The sequence below is a fragment of the Drosophila tropicalis genome, unplaced genomic scaffold (genome assembly GCF_018151085.1).
Source record: "Drosophila tropicalis isolate 14030-0801.00 unplaced genomic scaffold, ASM1815108v1 contig_3, whole genome shotgun sequence".
Taxonomy (NCBI): domain Eukaryota; kingdom Metazoa; phylum Arthropoda; class Insecta; order Diptera; family Drosophilidae; genus Drosophila; species Drosophila tropicalis.
Genome location: NW_027172753.1, coordinates 1,168,056 through 1,195,539, shown reverse-complemented (window position 1 = coordinate 1,195,539; position 27,484 = coordinate 1,168,056). Strand labels below are relative to the sequence as shown.

The window sequence follows — 27,484 nt, the reverse complement described above, 5'->3', positions numbered from 1 at the left end:
CTATACTAATGACAAATATTTATATTGAATTTAAGAAAACTAGTAAGCAGTTAGTTAAGACAATCAATAGTTTCCATTCTTTCCATTCTCCATTCAATATTAGTATAGGTTTCTTTGACTTGGAACTCTTGTTTAAAGAGAAACCTTGATTATATAATAATAATTAAGTATATAAAACTCTATTAAAGTTGAAATTCTCTTTCTTTAACTATTTTTAATTCAAGTTAACCAAGTTATCTTTATAGATTGTTATCCTATTTTCCTGAGCTCTTTCTCTATGAAAAATCCTACTCCAATGCAATTTTTCTTTAGATAAGGATATAACAGTTAAAACCCTTGGAGAAGACATACTAGTACCTTAGTTTCTAGGACGCCAAATATCTCTAATTATGTTTTGCTCTCATTCAATGACTTTAAAGTTAAAACCCTTCGAATTTTTATTTAATATACAGTCTCCTGATCTGAATCTCATCGATATCTTGTGGGGTGAGCTATAGAATCAGGCGGCAACAGAAAAATGTGAGGAGAATCGACAATTGTGGAGTGCGTTGAAAAAGATTTCGATAGAGTCGAATGAAGTAGAATGTTAGGGGTTTGTTTTCATCATGAGTCTAAATATGTCATGTTCTATTGATAATGAATAATGTTCTTATACTTTGATAATAAAATAAGATAATACTAAGCCTAGGCAATATATTTTTTAAAAATTGTTTTCAAATGTTATGACATTTAACTCTCTAAGTTCTACTAAATACACTTTGTTTAAATTCCCTTGGAAATACTCTGGAAAATCGTACTACTTGTTCCTTTAGTCATAGGATGATTGATTTTATATGTGGTCATCAGTTTCATAGAAAATTTTGAATTCATTTTTCTATTTATAAGAGACAATTAACACTATTTAGTACTAACTACAGTTTGGTTAAATGAATCTGAAAACTCGGACTGCTTGTCCTTTTTAAGTACTATTAATGTCCACCTAAATAGAAGTGGAGTTAGCTAAGGCAATTATTTGGAATTTTAAATAGATTATTGACGATCTTGAGGCTTTTTCAATCAGACCAATTGGATTTCTATATCCCGAATTGAGTTAAGTGTGATAAATAAAAGAATCTGAAATTTACTATTAGCGACTTTATAGTATATATTTGCACAATAGTTATATATATTACAAAGTCATTCGGTTAAAACGAAAACGAACGAATCTTTCTCTCGGATAACTATATAAGGGCACTAAGCGCAAGGGGTATATACTTATAAAATCAGGTTTGAACGCCGTAACTAACTCTCACTTATATTTGCATTGGCAAAGGCACGCCATGGTTAAATTTGAAGTGATTAAAAAATGTTTAGAAGCGATCGGAATGTTTTTTGGATAGTAGAAATTCCATTATCTTCTCTTTCACTCGCTCTTATTTGCATGTAGAAAATATTGTATGAATTGACTCAATCATACCGCATACGCTGACCAAAAAGTCTCCAATTCAAAAGTGTCAGTGTATGCGTTATGATTGAGTCAATTCATAAAAAAGAGACAAAAAGGCGGTTCTTTTCGTCAGTATGTCGACATCAACACGAATTCATTAAAAAAAAAAAAAAATTAGCACGTGGTACATGCTATACATGCACATACATATGTACATATATAGAATGCCCTTTGCAAATGACCAAGCTTCTAAATTGCAATCTAATATTGTTATTCAGTTTGACATTTTTTGGCATAAGCTTCAATTTAATTACAAAGGTCTGAAATTTTCCAAGCATATTAGTGGAATAGAATTTCAATATCAATTTGCTCTATTTTAAATGAAGCCAAATAATCTTATTTTTAGCCTAACTAACACATTACATAACGAACAAATTAATTAAAAATTTATTTATTTCAATTTCAATTTTTGGAAGTAGTAAATATTAAATCGTTAAGTTTCAATTAATTAATATCAAAATAAATAATATTTAAAAGAATTTTTAATTAATTTGAATTTTAATGGCTGTCATTCCGACACAAGAAGGTTTGATAATAACGCGATCAAATTGTTAAACACCAGGCTTGTTTTCTATTTTCAATTTTTTTTTTATTTAAATTCAAAATTCCATTAAGGTAAATATATATGTAGGTAAACATCTTCAACCTTTAACTTTATGTCATTGCCCATTAAATAAACCTAATTGCACTGAAATATAGCAAATAACACACTATTATATACATACATAAATTTCTGCCAATTGTCTTTTGCAAAAATACAAATTTTCAAATTGTCAACAATCCATTTGAATTTGCCGCAAAAATTTAAATATGGCGCCAATTTTATACCAGAAAATTTGGTATCTGGCAACGCCATTTGGCGCGCTTTCCAACATTGTCGTAACATTTGGGCACACTATTTTAGCTGGAAACAGTTAGGTTCAGCTCTTTTTAGCTTTTATCCCGCTAAAAAACTCAATTTTCTTTGGTAAATGTTTACTATTACTACTCGGGCCCAAAACGCGCTTAAACTACATAATTTTGGTATCAAACGAAAGAGAAAAATTGCACGAGCACGACATCAGGTGCGCCTTGACGATTTATTTCGTAGTTTTTGAGTAATTAACAAAAGAAAATTAATATTTTTAGCGGGACTATAGCTAAAAGTAGCTTTTTCCGGCTAAAAAAAGCTGTTCAATTTTGAGATGGTGTTGCCAAATGCCGAATTTTGGATACTCAAATACGCGGGCTTTTTGAATCTTTTGTTCGCACTATTCTCAACAAACGAAAATATTGTTGAGTTTACAATATTTCTTGATTTTATGGAACAAATATAGTTTAGAATACAATATTCGGCTGCCAGGGCAGCCAAATATTCCTCGACTTTAGAAATTAGATTAAAATATTTGGCTACCAGAGCGGTCAAACAGCGCGCCAAATAAAAAATAGCGTTTGACAACACTGAAATCTAGCTTTACCCGATTTTTCCACTTTTCAACACTGAAATCTCGAGTAGTAATAGTAAACATTTACCTTTTCTTTTGTTAATTACACAAAAACTACGAAATAAATCGCCAAGGCGCACCTGAGGTCGTGCTCGTGGAATTTTTCTTTCGTTTGTTACCAAAATTATGTAGTTTTGGGCCCGAGTAGTAGTAGTAAATATTTACCAACGGAACGTCGAACATGCAACAACAAGCAAAATCGAACCACATAGCGGTGGTCCACTGTCGCACTATAACATAGCACTCAAACGATTACTGTTGCTCATCGAGAGTAAGTTTCACCACTAAATAAACAGCTGATAAATTAGTGTTGGAAAGTGATTGCGCTTTATGAATTCGAATTCGAACAATGAGCAAAATTCCAAAAAACACAAATAAATTATCTTTGGCCAGTAAGTTGGCAAAGAAGCATATAATTAAGCCAACAAGAATCATAGGCAAGCAAAATCAAAATGATAATGATCAGGTAAGAGGAGTTTGAAAAAAATTACTTCACAAATTAGCCCACACACACTTCTTCCTTTAAGGACATTGAGGACTTGGTGCAGGAAAGTCGCTACTTCTCTCCTGTGCAGACCCGTAAACAGCGTCAGCCGAAGACCATCAAAAAAGAACTGCCAGCTACTCCGCCGCCAGTAAAGAAATCACGTGAATCTCAAGATAAAAAGGAAGAGGATTCACAGGTTTCGAAAATTCCAATGGGCACAGCCACTATAGTAAAATGTCAAGTCGTGGCCGATGAGAAGATCAAACTGGAGGTGGAGTCTCCTAACGCGCTGTGGGAACAACAATTGCAGAATATTCGCTTGATGCGTCAATCCGCATCGGCTCCAGTGGACACCATGGGATGCCATAAATGCGCAGATCAAGACGCTGATGAAAAGACCCAAAGATTTCAAAATTTTGTAGCTCTAATGCTGTCCAGTCAAACAAAAGATGAAACCACTTTCAAAGCCATGAAACGCCTAAAGGCTCGCAATCTTTCTCCAGGCAACATAAAGGATATGCCAACAAGTGAATTGGAGGGTCTTCTACATCCAGTGTCCTTCTACAAGGTTTGTTGCCACTACTATACCAAGTAGTACTCATCAAAATCCACTTTTATTTCTGCAGAACAAGGCCAAATATCTGAAGCAAACATCAGAGGTTCTCCTCGACAAATATGGAGGTGATATACCAGATAATGTCAAAGACTTGATTGCTCTACCCGGAGTGGGTCCCAAAATGGCTCACATCTGTATGAGCGTGGCATGGCAGAAGATAACTGGCATTGGCGTGGATGTACATGTCCATAGAATCTCGAATCGTTTGGGCTGGCTTAAAGCCGCCACCAAAGAGCCGGAGCAAACGCGTCAGGGTCTGGAAAAATGGTTGCCCCAGCCTCTGTGGTCAGAAGTCAATCATCTGTTCGTGGGCTTCGGTCAAACTATTTGTACACCGGTCAAACCAAATTGTGCACAATGTCTCAACAGAGATATTTGTCCATCTGCCTATAAAAATGAAACGAAAAGTAAGAAAAAGTAAAGTAATTTTTAGTACTTAAGAAAAACTTTAGGATAAAAGCAGAGCCAAATTGTTTAAGTATGTTTTAGTTTTAGAAGGTTTCCATAATGAAATTAATATGAGTGAAAAAAGTAATTTGAAGCACTAAGAAGAATGCATAGAATAAGTTCTATTGTTGTTTGAGTATTATAAAATTAACTATGTACATTCAAATAGGTTCTCTTTTGTAATTTATATCATTATAAGGAACTAGCTTGGATATCATTGTCAAATCTTGTTTAGTTAAAATTATGCGTAAGATTTATATTGCAGTTCCGGTTCCTAAGTATCCCAACAAAGGGAACAATTCGCGAGAATCATTGGAACACAGCGAGTCAGATGACGATGATTGGAGCGACGATGCCACAGAATCTTTTATCTTTTATCAGGGAAATGTACACAAAATACAATTGCCCAAAAAATTGTGCACCAGTCGTCAGTTTTTTGGAATGGATTTGGAAGAACAAATCGAACAACTCTTAACCAATATTTCATTTAGATGTAGTCACATACTTGTTAAGCATGTGGATAGTGATGTACCCAGCTCATGGCGAAAATCAGAAATTACAATTACAAGAAAAGATGCGTTTAGGAAGATGAAACGAGTTCGCCATTTAATCAGAACTGGAGAATTGAATTTTTTTGAAGCGGCACGATGCATTTCGGATTGCTGTTCCGCCCGACACAATGGAGATTTGAATGTGTTTCGATTGGGTCAAATTTTACCGGAATTCCAACTAGTTTTATTGAGTCTAAAAGTAAATAATATATCGCGGATCTTTGAAACTCAAGCTGGATTTCATATGGTTCTACGCACAAGCCTCGACCAGGAAGTACACGAAAGGCTAGGACGCAGATCGGAAATAGTCACTATTAATGAAAGAGCCAGAGCTCGAAAGCATATGAAGAATAAACATGTAAGATTTAATTTGAATATAAAACATAAAAGACGCGATCTATGCCGATACTCTGACGAATATTTCGAACGATGTCAAAGGGCCTTAAAGAAGCAGAAAAGGCATCGAAAGCCTAAAAAAACTAAGGAGGAAGAAAGGAAGTTTAATCTTAAAATGTATGAAGAGCAGCAGCGCCGAATAGAAGCATGTATTGTATCGAAGACCCCGATAGATGAAAAACTACGTAAAGAATTATTTATTGATGAACCACTGGAAGTTGAAACGTCCGAAGAGCCACCAGAAGATTTCAAACCAACTATACTAAAGAGTGTTGGCAATGCAATCGATCTTCTCAGAACCGACACATTATCGTCGCAAAATAATTATATTGTAATACCAGAACATTTTCTGGCTCGCCCGAAAAAAAAGCGGAAAAAAACCCGTATCGTTGGTATTTCTCCATTCGAGTTTAATCGGGATGAGCAAGAGACTGAAACATGGCAACCACCAGATCTTTACAAAAACGTTCATTGCATGTGGAAAACCACGACTCCATTGAAGTTCACTTCAGAAAACAGTTAAAGATATATTAGAAATAATCGTATTCACATTTATTTTTCATATACGTATTTATTTTTACATTTATTTTTACTCAATTTTTATTATAATTTTAATTGCTGCACTTTTAAAATCATTGAACAAATTTCAAATCTTTTGGTAATGCGCGCAAATGGCAGCTCAATGGCACATAACAGCTGTTCGTTTTGTTGAAAAATGTGGCAACTCTTGCAATTTAACCAAGTTGGCATCACTTTTTGGCGGGAGTCGAGGCTTGTGAAATTGTCGGAAATTTGCTTAATAATAAAAACTCAAGAAAAATGAACGATTCCTGTAAGTAAATAATTGCATATAATTTTGAAAACGAGTTTTAAACTCAAAGTTATGTTTCCTTCTAGTTGGAGATTTCAATGCCACACAGACAGCCGGCGCTGCATCGGAGCAGAAGGGAGAGGTAAGTCTCGGGTCACCTTTGGTTTTGCAGTACTTTCAATTAGAAGAACTTTTCTCTGTCTCTAGGGAATCATTCCCATGCTTATAAAGCAGATTCTACTTCTGCCCGAGGGCAATATTGAGCTATTTGGCATGCATTATGCCATGACCACAGTGGTTGCAATTGTGCGCAATATTGAGACATCCTCGACCAAGATCACCTACACGCTGGAGGATCACACTGGACGAATTGATGCCCACTATTGGCTGGAGGAGGGTGATACTCATAAAGCTCCCGATGTCATGCTGAATAACTATGTTCGCGTCTATGGCACAACACGTTCCCAGGGGGGACAAAAGACACTAATGGTATTCAAGGCCTTGCCCGTGCTAGATCCCAATGAGATTACCACACATCTTCTCGAGGTTCTAAATGCCCGCTACAAGGCTGAGGCCTATCAACAGAAGGGTGGCTCGTCAGGCCAGCAGAATTCCACAATGCCCGATTTCAGTGCCAGCCAAAGTAATGCCCTTGTTAACGGTTTGGATGCAAAGCAACAGGCAGTATTCCAGGCCATTAAGGTTAACGTCTCCGAGGAGGGCATTAGTCGTAAGGAGTTAAAGAGCAAATTCTCTCACATCAGCGATTCCGAATTGAAGTAAGTTAAGACGAAGAGTAATTAAATTTCCCCCATTTATTAATTCTTTGTTTATTTGCAGCAACATTCTGGAATTCATGATCTCGGAAGGCCATATTTACTCAAGCATAGATGCTGATCACTTTATCTGTACCATGTAAATCTCTTAAATTAGTTTATTAATTTATTGTTTAAGCATATCCAATATCAATCAGCCAATTAAGCAGCAAGAACTTCATATTCTACAATCTTTTAGTCGTTGGTTCATTTAATTAATCATACAAAAGGAGCCAATATGCAAAATGATTCCAAACGATTCCACTTATTGAGGTTTAATTAAAATTGTCTAAGAAACAGTCCCAATAATTTGAAATGAATTGTTAATATAATATAATCAACTATGGTTGAGCCAGGAGCTCCATTATAAGGAAAAAAATCCATAAGAAAACATTTCTATATGTTATTTATTTATTAGCATTTGTTTTTACAATCAAACTGAATACTTAAGCGGTTTTCACACTGCGGTATGTCCTAGCATTATCTCAGAGAATCGTTTTCAAAAACTTACCTATTTATAAAAGGAATAATTCCATCCAGTCTTTTGGATGAAAATCTCTACAGAGAAACCGCAGTGCAAAAGCCACCTTAAGTACCTACCTCTTTTGCATTATCCTTAAGTGTTAGTTATTTGACAAATATTTCTATAATAATGCCTCACGACCTTGCTTCTCATGAACCTGAAAGAAAAAAGATTATATATATTCAAATGCTAAGATAAACTGTCGATGTCTGGCACTTACATCTTGAGCTACTTTAAGCAGATGCTCGAAACTAGATTTTCCCGTTTCCATAACCATGCCATAGAAAACCTTTTCTTTGCTTGATGTTAACAAATTATATGGCGAATCGAATTCAACAACTTGTCCGGCATCAAGGACCAAAACCTTGTCTGAATCGATAATTGTATTCAATCGATGAGCAATGGTCAGAACAGTGCAATCTTTAAACTTTCTGCGAATAGTCGACTGGATGAGGGCATCAGTTTGAGGATCCACATTAGCAGTTGCCTCGTCCATGAGTAGAATTCTGTTCTCACGCAGAATTGCTCGGGCCAGGCAAACAAGTTGCCGTTGACCCACACTGAAATTGGAGCCTCCTTCGGATATCATACTTTGTAGTCCTTTGGGCATTTCGGATACATCCTCTTTGAGATGAACCTATGGAACGAAAAAGGTTAAATTAAATTGCCAGTCATGAATCAGTTAAATCTCTTACCTCTTCTAGAGCTTGCCACAATATGACATCATCGTACTGCTCAAAGGGATCCAGGTTGTAACGCATGGTGCCTGAGAAGAGTACTGGTTCCTGTGGTATAATGGAGATTTTGCTGCGCAGATCGTGGAGTCCCATTTCTTCGGTATTTCGTTTATCAATATATATTGCACCCTCATTGTAGGATAGACGAAACAGGGCGTTGATAAGAGAAGATTTACCCGCTCCGGTGCGTCCTACTATACCCACTTTTTCACATGGTTTGATGACAAAGTTTAAGGACTTCAAAACGCAATCTGCTTCAGGATCGGGTATATAACGTAAGCTCAAATCTTCAGCCACAATTTTGCCTTGCTCTGGCCAATCCTTTGGCGGTTTCTGGTTATCTTTGGAAACAAATTTGCCCTCTGCATGCAAATTCGTATACTCAAGAACACGTTCCACTGAGGTCATTGAGTTCTCCAATTCGGCAGATTGTCGCATGCCCCACTGGACGGACCCAGTCATGGACATGGCTTGCGTTATAGCCAAACCAATTAGTCCTGGATTTTCGAATGGTGGATAGAAGAAGCTACTTAAAGTAACCGTTATAACATAAGCCATACACATCAGATCCAAATAGTAACCAAAGGCGCGACTCGTCGATAAGAATGCATAGTAGCCTGAACTGTGCAAATTCTGATAGTTATCATATTCTCCGATCAACATCCGCTGAGCTCCCAACGCCCTTATCGTTGGCAGGCCATTCAGAGTGGCACTGAAATGGGAATACATGGGAGATCTGGCCACTGCCTCCAAACGTTTAACATTTCGCGAGGTCTTCAGATAGAATTCTCGAAGGAAATAGAACGCCACAAACATGACAATTGTATTAAACGAGTACCAGGGATTCGTGATGCACAAAATGGTAATGACGCCTGTTAGCGTTAGGAAGATATTGATGCAATCCAGCATTACGACTGGCAGAACCTCATCTACCTGCCCCAGATCCATGGCAAAGCGGTTCAATATCCGACCTGAGGGATTTGTGTGGAAGAAGTAAAGCGCTGACCTGGACACACTATGGAACATGGAATTGTGCAAATTGGTGGATGAATGCATGGTCATGCTGAAGAATAGGAGAAAACGAACTAAGGCACAGATCACCAGGGATATATTAATGGCGGAGAAATAATAGATGTCCCACGAAGTGGTCAAAGACGAGTTTTTTACCCTAGAATGAAAAGAAATAATCTTAAAATTGGCGTCCACTAAGGGAAGCGCTATGACTCACCAATAGGATAGGAAATAATCACCACCTGAGGCCAACAATTGAGTTCCGAGGCAAAGAAGTATCACCAGACTGAACATTAACCAGCCAGAACCAGCAGAGAAATATTTTTGATATAAGCTTAGGCCAATATCTTTTCCGGAATGCGACTCTTGGACTGTGGAATTTGTTGTTATTTTCTTTTCATCTTCGTCGGCTATTAGGGAATCGGCTGTGGAATCCAGGGAAGCTGTGCTTTGAATGCTTCCCTGACGGGAATAAGAAGTTTTCTCAATCTCCTTTTCTACATTAGCATCCCCTTCATCTTCATGTTCAGTATTTTCCTTTAATAGCAGGGCAAAGTCTTGGCCACTCTTGAGCATATCATCATAGGTGCCCATGGCCATTATCTTTCCCTTATCCATGATTACAATGAGGTCGGCCTGCTCCAGGAATTGTAGCTGATGAGTAACCAGGACAACCAACTGATGGCGCAAGTATCCACGCATACACTCATCGAATAGGTGGCGACCTACATGAGTGTCCACAGCGCTGAGAGGATCATCCAGCAGGTAAACATCTGCCTGACGGTACACAGCCCGAGCTAGAGATATGCGAGCCCGTTGACCTCCGGAGAGACCAGCTCCACGTTCACCCACAATGGTCTTGTCGCCGCCCAGAAGTTGAAAGTCTCGTTCCAGGGCACATTTCCTCACCACCGTACGATAGCGTTGCTTATCCATGGGCAGACCAAACAGAATATTGTCTCTCACCGATCCATTGAAGAGCCACGGTTCCTGGGAGGCATACGAGTATCTTCCGTTCAGTTTAACTGAACCAGACTCTGGTGACAGCTCTCCCAGAATGGCTTGAATGAGACTGGATTTACCAGATCCCACAGGTCCGATGACAGCTACCAATTGTTGAGGCTTAAGACTTAAGTTAATGTTGTCCAAAGCGGGGTCATGATTCTCGGAACTCCATTTAGCTGTCAGTTGATTAATTTCAATGCCAGCTTCCATAAATTGATGATGTTGACCGCTTCCGTTTGCTTTCTCATTTCTAAGCTGGTCCTGTGATGGTTCACTGTCAGAATGAGCCTCTGATTCGTTTCGCACTAGGAAATTCTCAATCCTTTTTAAGGAGACGACTAATTCGGCAAATTGAGACATTCCGCTTGGAAAGAATTTGCACACGGTGCGTCGTAGAATATTGTAGAATGCTGTCACACAAAAAGCTCGCTCCGCTGTGAGCTCTCCACCGGATAAAACGAATCCCAGGAGACTCACAAAGATAGCAATGCGACTCAGAGTTATCTCAAAGGATAGGAGTAATCCTCGGATGTAATTGACCTTTCGAATGGAGCTCATTTCACTGCGCCGCAGCTGTTCAATGAGTTTACCGAATGGCTTCTCCCAAGTGTACATTTTGATCACTTGTATTCCGGAGATTATTTCATTCATCATGCGAACACGCTGATCCGTTTGCAGGGCTGTCCTCAGCCTCAGCCTGGAGGTGAGCTTGCTCAAATAAGCTTGGAAAGGTAGATAGAGTAAAAGAATAGCTGTGCCATAAAATGAGGACCATCCGATTTGCTGAAATAGGAAATACGACGATAGCAGCAATTCCAAGGGTCCCAGCCACATGAAGTGAAAATGTATAAATGCCCGATCAAAGCGACCAAGATCATTGGAAATCAAGTTGACCACCTGTCCACTGGTTGTGTCACCCAAGGCGGTTCTACTTAAGCGAATGGCTTTGCGGTAAATTGCTCCACTGATAGCCACTCGCATTTTCATGGCCAAGTGCTAAAATAATAAAAGTTCAAAATATATAATACGTTAAGATTTTAAAGTCAATTACACTTACCATCATGCCCATCATGTATGGATGAAAAAACAAGACACTAGCCGCAATCGTAAAGATCAGTAAGCTGGCATAGATCTGGGCACTCAGTCCGTAACCATTACCATTTTTGGTGAACTCAGCTATTAAGCCTGCCAGCAGCAGAGGGGCAGTAAGTCTGTGGAACAGAAGCGAACAAATGTAAAGTACATATAATTCTTATTAGGTGATGACTTATTCGGCTTACCTGGTGCCTAGTTCCAGAAGTGCAACTAATATACCCGAGCTAAGTAATTTCCAGCCAAACATACGAATTATAACCTTCATGAGCCTCGGCTTGTTCTTGGTTTTCTTTCGACATTTCTCCACCTCTGATTCCCAAATGTGATAAAACTCATCACCCAGATGATCTGTTCGGTGGCTTTCGAGAGGCTTATACAAGTCTTCAGATTGCAATGTCTTTTTGCGTCCTTTGAATAGAATCGGCAATGCGAAGCTATAAAAGTTATCAAGGAAAGATTAAATATTTGTTAAACGGATAAACTATAAAAATGAAATTAAGACTTTTTTGGAAAATTCCAATATTTTGAATATCAAACGATATCCTCTTTGGAGCTCGTCAAGACTTATGCCCTTTTGTGACTTTCTTCCTTGTGTATCTAAGATTATGGGTTAAAGCTTATCTAAAGTTAAACGTTTTCTTTTTTATTTTATTCACTATCTTTATTTTTGAATCTAAACGTTTAGAATGAGATCTTCCATTTGAAATATATTGATAAGATAAGATTAGTGATAAGTAAGTAATTAAGAGTAGTGAAGATTTCAGCATCTTGTGATATCTGAAGGTATGACCAATTGTGGGAAAATTATTGAAGAACCTACCAAAACATAAACGTGGACAGAATACCTGCAGACTCGCGAGGATTTTTAGCCAGTTTCTCAGACTGCATTATTGCAAATCTATTCGATTAAGATAATATATACAATTAACAACTTTTAATACCGATCATTTGTTAATCCCCAAACACTCCACTTAATCGATCTATTTTAAGCCTTATTAAACTACTTTGAAACGTTTAAAGTGAGTTTTAGGGATTCTATTTTATCTATACGTTATGTGAAATTTACGCGTAACAAATTATGTAATTAATAAGAGAAAACTTTCCATTCCAGTACAGAGAATTTAAGGTAACAAACGTCCGTAGCACTCCGCTTTTCGCCTGGTTCTGCGATGTTCTGGGTCTAGTCAGAGGTGTTTATAAGCTTCATTTTTCTTCAACATTCATATCAAGGGGCGATCGTGATTAACTTTGTCTAAACGGGGGCTGTAATATAAGTACTCTGACAGAATTGTCACGTCAAAATGCAAATGATAAGATAAAAAGCAAGGTCAGTAAAGTTCACGAAACTCATAACTTTCATTCATTAATTCGCCAAATAATTATTATTTTATTTTTGTTATATTTTAAGATTTGATCTATATTTAGCTGCTGCCCTGCAGTCTAAATAAATAATAAGTTCAATATGACAACAAATTATTCAAATTTCTATAGAGATATAGATAACTTAGTTGATCACTTGGGATTTGTTAGTTGCGTCAGTTAGTTCTATCTTTTAAGATAGCCAAAAATGTGTAAAAAGAAAACATTTATGCTATCTGAACCACTATAAATTAAGACTTTACACTTAAAAGAGATACAGAAACGCCTACCCGCCATTTATCTACACAGGGAGAATGAAATTAGTAATTTTTTTTGTAGAACTGTAAATGGAATGAATTAACTTATTGATTGTTTCAGACTTTAAACACTAAGTTTTAGTTGATTTTTCATTTAACGAATTCTTGTTTGTGAGGATTTATGTTTTTCTTTTGAACTGTCTAAAGTTGAGCACAGAAAATTCGTTATTTCCAACGATCGATGATCTCCATCTATGACAAAAAGGAGAGGATCACTTAAAATCTTAAATGAACTGCAAAATTAACTCATTCCAAAGGTAAAATCTTGAAAAATTGGAATCGTTTTTTAACTCCATATTCATCCAGCTTTGTTTAATAATTGTCATGAGGAAACATATAAATTTGTACAGGGTTTGAACACAGCTACATAAAATGTTTAGTTCTGCTACACATTTAAAAAGAGATATTAGCAATTCTTGTAAATTGTATTTGTTCTACGAATTTTTCTATTAAATTCAAGGATATCAAAGATCTATGATATAGGATGGAAGTGTTCTTAGGTTCTAAGATTAGCTTAATATCAAAGTGGACTACTTTAAGAGCGTCTACTGTGTGGTGAAAATTTTAAAGTTGGGTGAATTTTGTCATAACCCTAAAAATATGCTACATTTAATTTCGATTTACTTACTGATACCAAAAAAATTGACATCAATTGGCTAAAATATTTAATATCTTTATTTGCTATTATAATTACAATGAGATCCATGTTATATACAAATTAAATAAAGCTAAGTAGTGAAATAAAATCACCAAATGTAGAAAACCTTCATTGATCCTTCAAAGGTTGGAAACATTATGGTAATTAGTATTTCCTATCCAAATCCTGCAAAGTTTTGTATTAGTAATTTATGATATATTGAAATGGTCAAAAATACTTACATTTTCTGATATGCTTAGAAGATTCTCAAAACTCGAACTACCCGTCTGCTTCACCATGCCGTAGAATACTTTACTTTTGGTTGATGTTAACAAGTTATACGGCGAGTCGAATTCAACAACTTGGCCCGCATCAAGGACCAAAACCTTATCGGAGTCCATAATTGTGTTCAATCGATGAGCAATGGTCAGAACAGTGCAATCCTTGAACTTTCTGCGTATAGTCGACTGGATGAGGGCATCAGTTTGGGGATCCACATTGGCGGTGGCCTCGTCCATGAGTAGAATTCGGTTCTCACGCAGAATTGCTCGGGCCAGACAAACAAGTTGCCGTTGACCCACACTGAAATTGGAGCCTCCTTCGGATATCATACTCTGCAATCCTGATGGCATGTCCGAAATTTCCTTTCTTAGGTGCACCTTTTGTACGAGATAAAAGAAAAGTAAGCAAAAGGTTAATAGATGCCAAGCTGAATCACTTACCTCTTCCAAAGCTTGCCATAATTTAGCATCATCATACTGCTCAAAAGGATCCAGGTTGTAACGCATGGTGCCTGAGAAGAGTACCGGTTCCTGTGGTATAATGGAGATTTTGCTGCGCAGATCGTGGAGTCCCATTTCTTCGGTATTTCGTTTATCAATATATATTGCACCCTCATTGTAGGATAGACGAAACAGGGCGTTGATAAGAGAAGATTTACCAGCTCCAGTGCGTCCCACTATACCCACTTTTTCACGTGGCTTAATCTCAAAGTTAATTGACTTCAGAACGTAGTCTGATTGAGAATCCGGAGCATAACGCAAACTTAAATTCTCAGCTATTAGTTTGCCATTTTCGGGCCAACTGCTTGGAGGTTGCTGTTCCGCGGTGGAGTCAAACTGGCCCTCCGGTTCTAGGTTTCTGTATTCCAGGACACGTTCCACTGAGGTCATTGAGTTTTCCAATTCGGCAGATTGACGCATGCCCCACTGGACGGTGCCGGTCATAGACATAGCTTGAGAAATGGCCAAACCAATCTGACCAGGATCGTCCAGAGGTGGGTTGAAGAAGCTGAATAAAATCACTGAGATCACATAGGCCACACAAAACAGATCCAAATAGTAACCAAATGCACGACTTGTGGAAATGAATGTGTAATAGCCAGAACTGTGCAAGTCCTGGTAGTTATCATATTCGCCAGTCAACATCCCCTGAGCATCCATCGACCTAATCGTGGGCAGGCCATTCAGGGTGGCACTGAAATGGGAATACATGGGAGATCTGGCCTGGGCCTCCAAGCGTTTCACATCTCGTGAAGTTCTTAGATAGAATTCTCGAAGAAAATAGAATGCTATAAGCATTATCACCGTGTTTATAAAATACCATGGATTGGTGATGCACAGAACACTTATTATTCCAGTTAGTGTAAGGAACACTTGGACACAATCTAACATAACTGGGGGCAGAACTTCATCCGTTTGACCCAAGTCCATGGCAAAACGATTCAAAATTCGGCCAGATGGATTTTTGTGAAAGAAATACAAGGGACTTCTTGAGACACCGTGGAACATGGAGTTGTGTAGATTGTTAGATGAGTGCGTGGTAACATTAAAGAATAGAACTGTTCGGAGTATAGCAAATATCACCAGAGATGCATTAATGCCGGCAAAATAGTAGATCTCCACATAGGAAGAGGCATTCTTTACACTGCAAGTAAAATATGATAACTATTCATTTCAATTTTACAAAAACCACAAGACCTACCAATAGGATAGGAAGTAATCCCCACCAGAGGCCAATAATTGAGTTCCAAGACAAAGAGCAACCACCAGGGTAAAGACAAACCAGCCGCAGCCTGCTGAGAAATATTTATGGTACATGCCGAGACCGATTTCTCCATTGTTGTTTGAGGGGGCTTTAACCATCTGAGGAATCATTTCTGGATAGTCTATGGAGTCAAATGAAAGAATACTTCGGGTACTTTGCGTACTAATTTGACGGTCAAAGAAAGGTTTTGTATCTCCTCCAGCCTTTTCTTCTTCTTTAGTATCGCATTGATCTGTGCTTTCTATGAGAAGTTTGGCAAAATCTTGGCCACTCTTGAGCATATCATCATAGGTGCCCATGGCCATTATCTTTCCCTTATCCATGATTACAATGAGGTCGGCCTGCTCCAGGAATTGTAGCTGATGAGTAACCAGGACAACCAACTGATGTCGCAAGTATCCACGCATACACTCATCAAATAGGTGGCGACCTACATGAGTGTCCACAGCGCTGAGAGGATCATCCAGCAGGTAAACATCTGCCTGACGGTACACAGCGCGAGCTAGAGATATGCGAGCCCGCTGACCTCCGGAGAGACCAGCTCCACGTTCACCCACAATGGTCTTGTCGCCGCCCAGAAGCTGAAAGTCTCGTTCCAGGGCACATTTCCTCACCACCGTACGATAGCGTTGCTTATCCATGGGCAGACCAAACAGAATATTGTCTCTCACCGATCCATTGAAGAGCCATGGTTCCTGGGAGGCATACGAGTATCTTCCGTTCAGTTTAACTGAACCGGACTCTGGTGACAGCTCTCCCAGAATGGCTTGAATGAGACTGGATTTACCAGATCCCACAGGTCCGATGACAGCCACCAGTTGTTGGGATTTCAGACTTAGGTTGATGTTATCCAAAGCGGGTTCCGAATTGTCAGGACTCCACCAGGCTCTAAATTGCTGCATCTCAATGGATCCTTCCGGGAATTTACCTTGTTTCTCGTTATCCCTTACCTCTAATTCGTCGCGCATCATAAAAGTCTTAATCCTTTTCAGGGAAACCAACAGCTCGGCAAATTGGGACATTCCACTCGGAAAGAATTTGTTCACAGTGCGGCGTAAAATATTGTAGAATGCTGTCACACAAAAGGCTCGCTCTGCCGTAAGTTCTCCGCCAGCTAAAACGAATCCCAGGAGGCTGACAAATATGGCAATGCGACCCAGGGTGATTTCAAAGCACAGGAGTAGTCCTCGGATGTAATTGACCTTTCGAATGGAGCTCATTTCACTGCGCCGCAGCTGTTCAATGAGTTTCCCGAATGGCTTCTCCCAAGTGTACATTTTGATCACTTGTATTCCGGAAATTATTTCGTTCATCATGCGGACACGCTGATCCGTTTGCAGAGCCGTTTTCAGTCTCAGTTTGGAAGTAAGTTTACTCATATAGGTCTGAAGGGGCAGGTAGAGGATGAGTATGGCGATGCCATAAAAAGAGGACCAACCAATTTGTTGATAAATGAAAAACGATGCCAAAAGCAATTCTAAAGGTCCCAGCCAAAGGAAGTGAAAGTGTACCAAGGCACGATCAAATCGCCCCAGATCATTGGAGATCAAGTTAACCACCTGCCCAGTGGTAGTGTCACCCAAGGCGGTTCTACTTAGCCGAAGAGCTTTGCGGTAAATTGCTCCACTAACGGCCACTCGCATTTTCATGGCCAGGTGCTATAAGAAACTAAATCACTTTGTGAACTTCTTTACTAGTTATGCCAAACTTACCGTCATGCCCATCATATAGGGATGCATGAGTATAACACTGGAAGATGTGGTTAATATCAAACCAATGGCATATAGTTGGGCTGCCATTCCATTTCCGTTTCCATTGATTGTAAATTCGTTTATCAAACCAGCCAGCAAAAGCGGTGAAGTGAGTCTGGACCCAGAAAATACTCCATTGAGTCTTCTGATCAAGTTCTTTCGAGTAAGTGCTAACTCACCTGGTACCCAACTCCAAAAATGCGATTATTATGCCCGAGAATATCAATTGCCATCCAAATTGGCGTCCTATGACCTTTATGACGCTGGGTTCTTTCTTCAATTCGACCGACTTTGCCACTTCTTTTTGCCATTTCTCGAAAAATTTGTTGCCCAAATATCCGGCCTGATGCTCGTTGAGAGTATTATAAAGATCTGTCGGTTCCAATGTCTTTTTTCGTCCTTTGAACAATATAGGCAGAGCGAAACTGTGAAACCAAATCGCCATAATCAATCAAAAATTCACCTAATTGTTTTAGATTTGATCTAAAATCTTACCAAAACATCAACGATGATAAAAGCCCCGCCGATTCGCGGGGATTTGGTGGTAATTGACTGGCCTGCATGTCGCAATCTATGAGAAATCAAATTTTCAATCAACTATTTAATATTTTTATTGCGTTTATTTATAGCATTTGTTATTATCATTTCAAGTATTCTGTCGGTGGGAATCATTACTCAACACGAGACCACTTCGGCTTATCAATAGAAAATGATAATCAGCGGACAGCTAGGCGGAAAGGCGAGTGGGGCAGGTACTTAAATCGGCTGCACGGTCTGCACGCGGCTCGCCTATATGTAATATCTCTGGCAGACTACCTATCTCAGTTGTGATTCATAGAAGAAGCCATTAACAGAAGCTTCGCTAATTATCTGACATTCGATTACTTAGACCCATTGGCACTAAAAAACTGGCCAATATCTCTAGCAAGTTTCCTACGAATGATACCCGTCATGTTGACAATTCGAGAGGGGGAAATAGAAATAGAAAACAATACGAGTACTTATATATTTGATAAGCACATACAATCACCTAAAGTTATTTATCTGAGTCAATATTTTAATTTAGCATCTAGTTTAACTTTTAATTTAGTAAAGTATGAATCATTCTGTTTTACTTTGGATACAAAGCTAAATAGTTAACCAAGTAAGAATTTCCTAAAGCTAAGTACTTGAAGGTCAAGTCAATTGCCTGAAAAAACTACTGGGAACTCTAAAGGAAGGATGTGTGATCTGCCAAGTGCCCTAACTAGAAAAATAATGGCGTATTTTTTACATAAAAGTATCTAGTTCTCTTCTAAGAATATAGGAAAAGTTAATGTTTTACTAATCTTTTAAGACTCGAACTTTAGCAAAGTTATTGTACACTGTACTTCTAAGTCTCTTCTTTCTTCTTACTCTGAATATGGTCAAAATGGTATTTTATAAGTTAATAGAGAGTCATGGCAGTCACTTTTCGGTATTCTAAATCTAATTGTGTAGAATTTAATAAATTGCCTTTGCATAGTCACTTCAAGGCAATGGCCAATCGTCTCCAACCATCCACGCCTTACCGACGGCACTGCTGTTCAACATGTTTAATAGAAGCTGTAAGGCTTAGCATCCAAGATGAGAGTGTTCTTTTTCGAATTCTAAAACTACATTACTGCACTTCACCGGAATGAAAATAGAAATAGGCGAAAATCTCAAGTGGCTTAACCACCTTCATTTGGCTATTCAGCAATATTTTTGAATGCCACTTGTACATCTTAGTTGTGAAGATCGCGTGCCCCCCTTATTTCTATTTCTCCATAGTTTCAGAAGCAGAAGCATCGGTATGTATAAACTTCTACAGAGATCTCTAGGACTAAATATAAGAACAGTCACCAAAATCGAGTTGTTTAGTAGTTTTTGCATTTTTTAAAGTAATCCTTTTTTTGGTCCTGTCTAAGGCAATAACTAGATATAGAAGTGGCCCCAGTACTGCAGAGCTCCAACTCGGATTTCGATACAGTAAATTATTTTCTTTTATTTTCTCATATTTCACTTATTGAACCATTGAGAGTTTAGAATTAATTGTGCAAATACCGAGAATAGAAGGGATAATATATCAATCTCTTCTAATTTTATTAAAACACTCACTTCCACAAGCAAAAAAATCTATATTTGATTTTATTATTAACTGTGCTTCAATCAAAGAAGCTAATAAACAATTAACACTCACTAAAATTTCCTAAGAAAAGTTATTTCTCGATACAATTTGAAACGCAATAGAAACAAAAATAAATTTTAGTTTCCATTGGCTCTTCAAATTTCACTCTTAAAATCTTCTCATAACATTTCTGAAGGGCATTAGATAACAATTCCCACTTACACAATAGAAAATTGTTTACAAATATTTCAGAAAACAGTTGTTAGTTAATTAAATGTAAATACCTTTTGTTTTATCTTATTTATATAAACACTTAATTCCACTATATAATTCTTTAGGTAACACTTAAAAGGTAAAAGGACTTTTATTTTGAATAAACAAAAGCTTCTTGTAATATATTTTATGTCCGCAGTCTTTGACTATTTAGCACGTTCTGTTTTCTTCGCCAGTTCCGCGTATTTATTTAAAACACAATTAACTTTCGATTGATACGGGGAACACTTAAAAACCGTTCGCCAATAATATGAAGCCAAATATCGGCCATTTTATAAAAGAAATCTTATCTTTTGGCGAGGGTTATAGTAAAAGTTTAACTTGGAAAAATCTAGCACATAAAAGCATAAAAGAATTTTGGTAATTATATAAAGAAAATGTTTGGTTTAAACCAAGTTAAAAATTATCCAAAAGAAGTGCTTAGATTTTTGTCATGGGTTTTGTTTTTCCAGTTCTTTTCTTAATGGCAAATTTTAGGATAAGTTTCAAAAAGCTTAAATTATTATTAAATATTTGTACATATGTGTATTAAATATACCAAACCAAATCGAATCAAATCAATCCCTAAAATACTATTTAAATATCGTATATAGAGTAAATATGTAGTTAAAAATATCAATGTGGTGTCTAGTGATAGAAGATGTTTAAAGACTTTGAATATACCCTTTGGGTAGAGTAGATGAACAAATCAATTTAATCAATCGCTAAATTATGTTGTATATTATGACCAAGAAGACTCAATACTTTGGCTTATCAAATTGAATTATTTAGGTCTGAATTGCGAGACGTTAAATGTAGTCAGTTGGGTGAGTAGCTTCATTTGACTTTTCAGACAGATAATTTACTATTGAGAGAAATGTTTGCCATGACTCATATCAAACGGTGATTCACAGAATTTGAATTTGCTTTCATTTGTTTTAATAAATATATCAATCAGTGGTCGAGTTAATTTTGATTTATGATCAATCAATTGCTTTTATCAATAACTTAAGTAGCAACATTATTTTGTTTTGTTTTGTGTTTTTGTTATTTTAAGTAGCTACTGATTGGTTTCCATTCGAATCCCATTTCATTTTTGAAGTGCCAGCATTTTAAGTTTATCACAAATCTATAAATAATTAATCGTAGACTCATTGGCTTAGTGTTATGTGACTATCTCCGATGCACTTGAGTACAGGCAAACTTAAGTATTTTGACCTCTAACAATCGGAAAATGATTGTGCGGCGAGGAAAATGAAATTATATGTCGTTTCTGTCAAAGCCATTTAATGTGTTAAAAAACATAATTGAGTTGTCAGTTTCAAATATGTAAGTATTTAAGTTAAAAAAGATTGAATTTAATTCCAATAAGAATGTCTTCTTATACTTTGATTTTCTTTTTCTGTAGACCTAGCCATGTCCGTCTGTCCGTCCGTATGAACCAGTAGATATCGGAGACTGTTGGAGATAGAGCCACCAAATTTGGTATGTAGACTTGTGTCGTATGTAAAGTGATCAAGTTTATTTCAAATTTTTGACACGCCCCTTTTCGCCCCCATAATTTGAATAAACTCGATTATCTCCCATATTTTTCTACCTTATGCAATGCGCTAGGATGCTCGTATGCTAGACTGAGTAAGGTACTAAGAATATTGTAAAAAGAATGTGAACAGATTTTTATAAAAATAAGTAAATGCATTTTTTTATTAAAAATTTGAAATATTTGATTTAGTGGTGTATGGTATACCTAAGTCGACTGGACGACTTACTTACTTCATTTTTAATAAGTTTTATTACAAATTTAGTCAATTTAAAGAGGTATTATTGATGGGTAATATTTTTTAAGCTTTAAGTACTCTTTAGGAGATTCGAAGTTTTTTATGAGGAAATGTTCTTCCTAGCTATTTTTTACTAGTAATTTTTTAGCATTAATCAAAAAAAATCGCAAAATTCTGATTGAGGTCGTGACCAGAATTATATCTATGCAGGATCTAGTTAGTCGAGTTATCCTTGCTAGCAGCAGGATGCCATTTAATGGGTTATTTTGGAGAACCGAGAAAAAAGTTTAACTCTTTTCGTTTTTAAATGATTATTTTGTTTTTAAAGGGTTGAATCAAGAATCCCCCCTAAAAAGATTTAAAACTTTGAAGTTGTTTGTTTTTTTTTCAAAATACTTTTAACACTTTGTATCAAAAATATCTGAAACAAACTTTATCTTTAAACAATTGTAAATTTTTGCATTATATTTAAAAATATTTGAAAGCATTCAGTAAAAATTAAAATTATAGTTTTTATAGGACTTGTAGTACTTGTATTATTATTTTCCTTAATGAGAAGACGAATTATTAATACCAAACATTCACATAAATAAAAGAACTTCATTGCTAAATGCATTTAACCCATTTTTGGCTGTTGTTCGACTTTTCAAAAAGCAAATTTTAAAAAATTTCTGAATATTTTAATCTCTTTGAAGTTTTTAACAGAAAAGTGAATAGGCAAAAACTAATTTTGCTTTTAGCTTTTAGTAAGAAGGTTCCTTGAGTGCGTAACTCAGTCATCCACAGAGACCTTAACATCCCGTCAGTTAAGAGGGAGATCGTGAAATATGCCATTCGGTACCTCTCTAGACTGGAAACGCATGAGAATGCACTGGACAACAGCATCCAGATTAGACGTCTCCCACTTGAACTGCCACCCCCATCTCCATTTCCATTTAGAATAAATTGCAAATAAATATAAATATATACAAATAAGTAGGAAGATTAGTTTTTTTAGCATTACTTTAAATTTCATTGAAAAGATTAGATTCTGAAAATGGTTTTAGTGCTCAAGTATATATAAACTAGGACGTATTGTGATTTTTGGAATATTTCACAATGATTAATTAAGAATTAAGAAAGAAAGAAGACTGCCTAAAGACAAAGAAAAACATTTTCACATGCCTCTGTAAGAAGCGAAGACCTTAAATAGATTCGGCATAAATTATTGTTATCATTTCACAAAGAAACACTTATGATAAAACTAACTTCCTTTTCCTTTTCGAAAATTTGTTTTCAAATGCCAGTTTTCCCTCTTTGCTTTATCCTAAGTTGATTCAATGGAATTTATGTTTATTTTCGAAAATAAATGGGTCCCTTTTTTCGAAATGTACTTCAAATAAACAACTGAATATTTCAGATAAGCCACCAAATGGTGGCAGTAAATAAACTTATATATGGCAGAAGTAGTTTGCTTAGCTCGGTTATCAATAACCAAATAGCAACAACAAATTGGCTGACCAAGCCTGTGACCACACACACACACACACAAACCAAGACTCTGAGGCCAACTTCAATTACTCCAACCCATTCCGACTACAACTTGCAATGTGCCATGTGAGTGCAGCTGGTCACCGACTTTGTATATTATTTTAAATGTCCTAGCAAAGGGTATTATGGTTGCTAAGGGAGGCTTTGTCTTCAGTATATACAATCCCTATTAGCGAAATGATCAAATTGGTCTATCTGACTAACCTTATAGTAGTTTCAATATAGATATATTTAAAATCTAGAATTAGAAGTTCGTCAAAGGAGTCCAATGAATTGTGAGGGTATATATTATCCGGTGTATTTATATTATTATCCTTTATGACATTCTGTATATTTTATGTTTTGTTAGTTGTTTATCATTTATTTACATAAAATAAGCGGAGACCACAAGGTTTAATTAACCGCAAAAGTGGCATAAAAATTGAAAAATGAAAAAAAATGATGTCGAGAGGCCTTCATAAAAAACCGACTGTATGTTGTGATATGTGATAATGCCAAAGGTAAATACATTCAAAGAAAAAAATGGAAATAGATATGCAAGGGCATTAAACTGGATAATAAGGTAAATATATAAACAGCTATGCATATACATATATATTTCTGTACGATAAGTATGACAGTTTGGTCAAAGTGACCGAACACCGAAGCTAAATAAAACCGAATGTGGGGCGTCTAACCGGACATTGACCGTTCTTGGAATCCCTCCACGTTATTCTCTGCTGCTGGGTTATCAGTTGGCGACGACGACGACTCAGCATGAGTGCGCCTGTCACTTAAGGCAAACATATGTTTCATTACAAATTGACGACCACAACAAAAACAAGAATTTCAGCTTATCAGTGGCTTCTGCCCATATCAGCACCACAATGAGGGTGGGAGTTGGTTAAGGGTACGCACAAGGGCAAGGGCAATCACTCCGACCAAAAACAACAATAACGAGGAGAAGACAACAAATGAAAATTAACGAAAACTAAATTTAAACACGTCTTGCTGTGGCAAACCGAAGAGAAAAGAGAACGGAAAAGTCAGTTGAGGATGACCAGTTCCACTTTCATTAGCTGCAGCTGTGGCTACTTCAGCTACTACCACTTCTAGTCAAGGGGCAGAGTCCTTTCTATTTCTTGGTTGGACTTATTCTTATCATAACAAGAGATAAGTGAAAAGTGGATATCATTTGTTTCCTCCCTTTTCCCTTTCTCTATTGGAATTAAATCATACTGCAATTGTTTTAGTTTAAAGCACTACTTTAATGAAAGGATATAGGGGACAGGGGATAAGGGAAAGGATGAATCATTTTGAAGGTTATAATGTTCATTAAACTCTTGCTTTACAAGATTTTTATGTTTTAAATGGTTTAGACTAAAACAAAATCAAAAAATGCTTAAGCTTTTGGTTTGATTTTATTTATTTTATCTTTACTTTTCTTCACTAAGAACCTGTAAAACTGCCAAAGCGTTTTTCATATCCTCGCAGGACTATCGGGAGGTCCTTGAAAAACGCCATTTGACACCACTTTCATTCTGGACCTTAAAACGGCTTGGGAGATAATGTTGATTAATGCTTTTTCTCAGGTTTCTGCAGAACTTTCCAGGATCTGAAAATGTCAGTTGATGTTAATCAGACTAGAATCTGGTAAATAAAGCACTGGAACTTACGCCCAACACTTTTTGTCGGGGACTAAGTTTGTTTAAAAATCCTAGTAAGACTTCGTTTTATGAATTTGAAGTTGAGTTTGCTTTTAAGAAAGGGTACACCAAAGTCGGCACAACAACTTGCCAACTTGCCAACTGCATCTCTTCTAAAAGAAAGAAAGGGTTAAGAAAAAGATTGTTCTCACTTTATCTAAAGCGTTTTAAACTAGAGTCTTATTCACATTATAATACCAAGTAATGGATGTAATTTAAGTTTTATCTAATCTTTGTGAGAATATTCAATAGATAAAGATGTGGCTACCCTCTTTGCCACGACCCTGACTTTGAGTTTGCCACTTTTGCTGCTGCTTTACTTACTGTACTTATTTCAGCAGGGTCGTTTGGCAAGGTTAACACAATGCGCTGGGTGTAGGGCAGGAGGTTGCACTTGGCCAGCGAACAGCAATAGAAACGAAGCCATGTGTCGACCTGTTCAAAGAGAAGGGTTGATGGACCCACCGCTGCTTTGTCCTGGGTTTCCCTCTGACAAAAAAAGGTTTATTATTAGAGACCCCCCACATATGGGGCGGCTGACAGTGACAGTGGTTTATTATGAACCCTTCAGTGAAACTCCACCGAAAAAAGTATATAAACATTGAAGTCCAAGAGTTGATGAAATTAATATACGAGTCTAGTTCATATTTTTGAAACCGGTTAACAATTTGATGGGGTTATGAAAAAGGGGAACTACCTATATAAATTATATGGCATGAACCCTAAGAAAGAGGAATATCGAAAATGCTCATTAAAGGAGTGTTGCCAGTGATCCCAGATATGTAGATACTCCAAAAGGATTTCAAACGTATCTATAATCCATTCGAAAAACTTGCACTATTTTTCGTCTTTTGTTTAATCCTTTAAGTAACTATTGTCATAGGGTGTGTCGGGTTTTAAATTTTTAATTAATTCAAAAAGGCTAATGGCCCACTGTCAGGCCGTCAGTCAGGCAGTTATTTGGTCGGTTGATCCGCTGTTGCTCTCTGTTGCCCGGTTGGGCCATGGCGAGGCGGTGTGAACAGGCAAAGGCAAACAAGCAAATAAACAAACAATCGAAGTGCGGATGACGAAAGGGCGACAGGTGGACTGGGAGATAGAAGGAGAGGTTGGTTGGGAGGGAAAGTTCCTATGGCTTTTGGTCAAGCAGTTCAAAAGGTGCGTGTGTGTGTGTGTGTTGTGCGAGTAAACACACACACACAGAAACTCTCTGTTTGTGTGCACTGTGGTTTATTGAATGGCTTGGCAGACTGGCGGCGCAGCAGGAAACAATTAGCTCTAAATAAAATTTCAAAATAAGCAACTGTTTGGTCTTCAATCCCTTTATAAAAGGGCCACAAGGAGGGGTGGACTAAACGGGGAGTTAAGTCTGGTTTTAGGGTCGAGGGCGGCGGCAACTATGTATGTATATTTAGGGCGTGCACGCGAGGGCTTTTAGACCCCAACAACAAGAAGAAAATAAAACCAACAATAACTATAGATAGCATGCTATCACTTAATTACGGTATTTAAATGAGCAACAAATGATATGCTTTTTGAATTTAGATGCCTCACTACATTCCGCCCCTTCCCCACATGTATTTGTGTGTATGTGTGTAGGTGTTGTAGATACATTTGTATCTGTTGCCATGTCGATACATATTGAAAGCCGAAAACTATGCTACAATTTACATTCGTAATAATCTTTTTGACAGCTTCATTGCCATGGCGAAATATTCCCTCTAGTGTGCGTGTGTGTGTGTGAATATTTTTAAAATGTAATTGAAATTTAGTTGGCAAAACTAATTGGAATTGTTACATTATGCAAAAGCACCCGCATATTCGTTTACAGTGTTTGCAATAGCGAAAAATTTGACAATTTCTGGCAAATGATGCGGAATTTATTTGAAATTTGAAATTAAAATACATTCATTCGACTCGATAAGCTCAATATATCAAATTGTTCGAGTTATCCTACTTAAATTTAATCGCATTCTCTGCATAAATAGACTTTCCATAGAATAGAACAAATAAATGTTATTTATCATAAATTCAAAGCCCAAAGAAATACATTTAAAACAATTTTCTTTAAACATTCTTTACTCAATTTTATTCAACTCGACATTCTTCCTCGTTCGGTTACACTGTTTCATGTTAAAATTTAAACGGCAGCCACAAAAATGGCTAATTAAAATATATATTTTCACTCACTTTTTTGCCCCACCGGAATATTAGCTCCTCGACTGCCTCACTCCGCTCTGCTCCACACAAGCAACGTAAATAATTTAATTAACCAAAATGACATGCAAAATGCTTAGACTAACAATCGCTTTCGATTACAAACAAATCGCAAGGCAGCAGTGAGAGAGAGGGAGAGGGAGGGGGAGAGGAAGGGGGCATTGCAACTGTTGACCCAATTAGTAAAATGTTTTCAGAATCGAATTTAGTTTTCCGGGCTTCACTATCAAATTATGCATTCGAATTCTAAAAGGATTTGTTTTTTGCAAAAATGACGGAAGTAAGAATGGTACGGGAATTGGGAAAGGGGCGGGGCTGAG

General features: G+C 37.1%; 5 protein-coding genes across 6 annotated transcripts; 3 read left to right on the top strand and 2 right to left on the bottom strand.

The window, feature by feature from the left end:
• Positions 1 to 3,284: 3,284 nt before the first annotated feature.
• On the top strand, positions 3,285 to 4,745 carry Nthl1 (Nth-like DNA glycosylase 1). Its single transcript, XM_068283977.1, has 3 exons — positions 3,285 to 3,436; positions 3,498 to 4,025; positions 4,084 to 4,745. Exons 1-3 carry the CDS (start codon positions 3,320 to 3,322, stop codon positions 4,492 to 4,494), a joined length of 1,056 nt encoding a protein of 351 aa, XP_068140078.1. The 5' UTR covers positions 3,285 to 3,319; the 3' UTR covers positions 4,495 to 4,745.
• A 16-nt stretch (positions 4,746 to 4,761) lies between these two features.
• Positions 4,762 to 6,060, top strand: LOC137572240 (uncharacterized). Its single transcript, XM_068283976.1, has one exon. The coding sequence runs from the start codon at positions 4,764 to 4,766 to the stop codon at positions 5,988 to 5,990; it is 1,227 nt and encodes a 408-aa protein (XP_068140077.1). The 5' UTR covers positions 4,762 to 4,763; the 3' UTR covers positions 5,991 to 6,060.
• Positions 6,061 to 6,170: 110 nt separating this feature from the next.
• Positions 6,171 to 7,484, top strand: RPA2 (Replication protein A2). Of its 2 annotated transcripts, XR_011031611.1 has the most exons (5): positions 6,171 to 6,299; positions 6,365 to 6,420; positions 6,486 to 7,057; positions 7,119 to 7,249; positions 7,287 to 7,484. XR_011031611.1 is itself a non-coding variant. In XM_068283978.1 (4 exons), the coding sequence occupies exons 1-4, from the start codon at positions 6,287 to 6,289 to the stop codon at positions 7,195 to 7,197; spliced, it is 720 nt and encodes a 239-aa protein (XP_068140079.1). In that variant the 5' UTR covers positions 6,171 to 6,286; the 3' UTR covers positions 7,198 to 7,484. The 2 variants fall into 2 exon arrangements, 1 of the variants encoding a protein (XP_068140079.1); XM_068283978.1 differs by having other exon boundaries at positions 7,119 to 7,484.
• Positions 7,483 to 12,588, bottom strand: LOC137572239 (probable multidrug resistance-associated protein lethal(2)03659). Its single transcript, XM_068283975.1, has 7 exons — positions 12,285 to 12,588; positions 11,650 to 11,898; positions 11,427 to 11,580; positions 9,582 to 11,365; positions 8,312 to 9,521; positions 7,837 to 8,253; positions 7,483 to 7,773 (listed from the first exon to the last, which is right to left on the bottom strand). Exons 1-7 carry the CDS (start codon positions 12,350 to 12,352, stop codon positions 7,738 to 7,740), a joined length of 3,918 nt encoding a protein of 1,305 aa, XP_068140076.1. The 5' UTR covers positions 12,353 to 12,588; the 3' UTR covers positions 7,483 to 7,737.
• A 1,381-nt stretch (positions 12,589 to 13,969) lies between these two features.
• Positions 13,970 to 20,127, bottom strand: LOC137572260 (probable multidrug resistance-associated protein lethal(2)03659). Its single transcript, XM_068284000.1, has 7 exons — positions 19,987 to 20,127; positions 18,070 to 18,145; positions 17,754 to 17,999; positions 17,536 to 17,689; positions 15,761 to 17,481; positions 14,500 to 15,703; positions 13,970 to 14,436 (listed from the first exon to the last, which is right to left on the bottom strand). Exons 2-7 carry the CDS (start codon positions 18,135 to 18,137, stop codon positions 13,987 to 13,989), a joined length of 3,843 nt encoding a protein of 1,280 aa, XP_068140101.1. The 5' UTR covers positions 18,138 to 18,145; positions 19,987 to 20,127; the 3' UTR covers positions 13,970 to 13,986.
• Between the last annotated feature and the right edge of the window lie 7,357 nt (positions 20,128 to 27,484).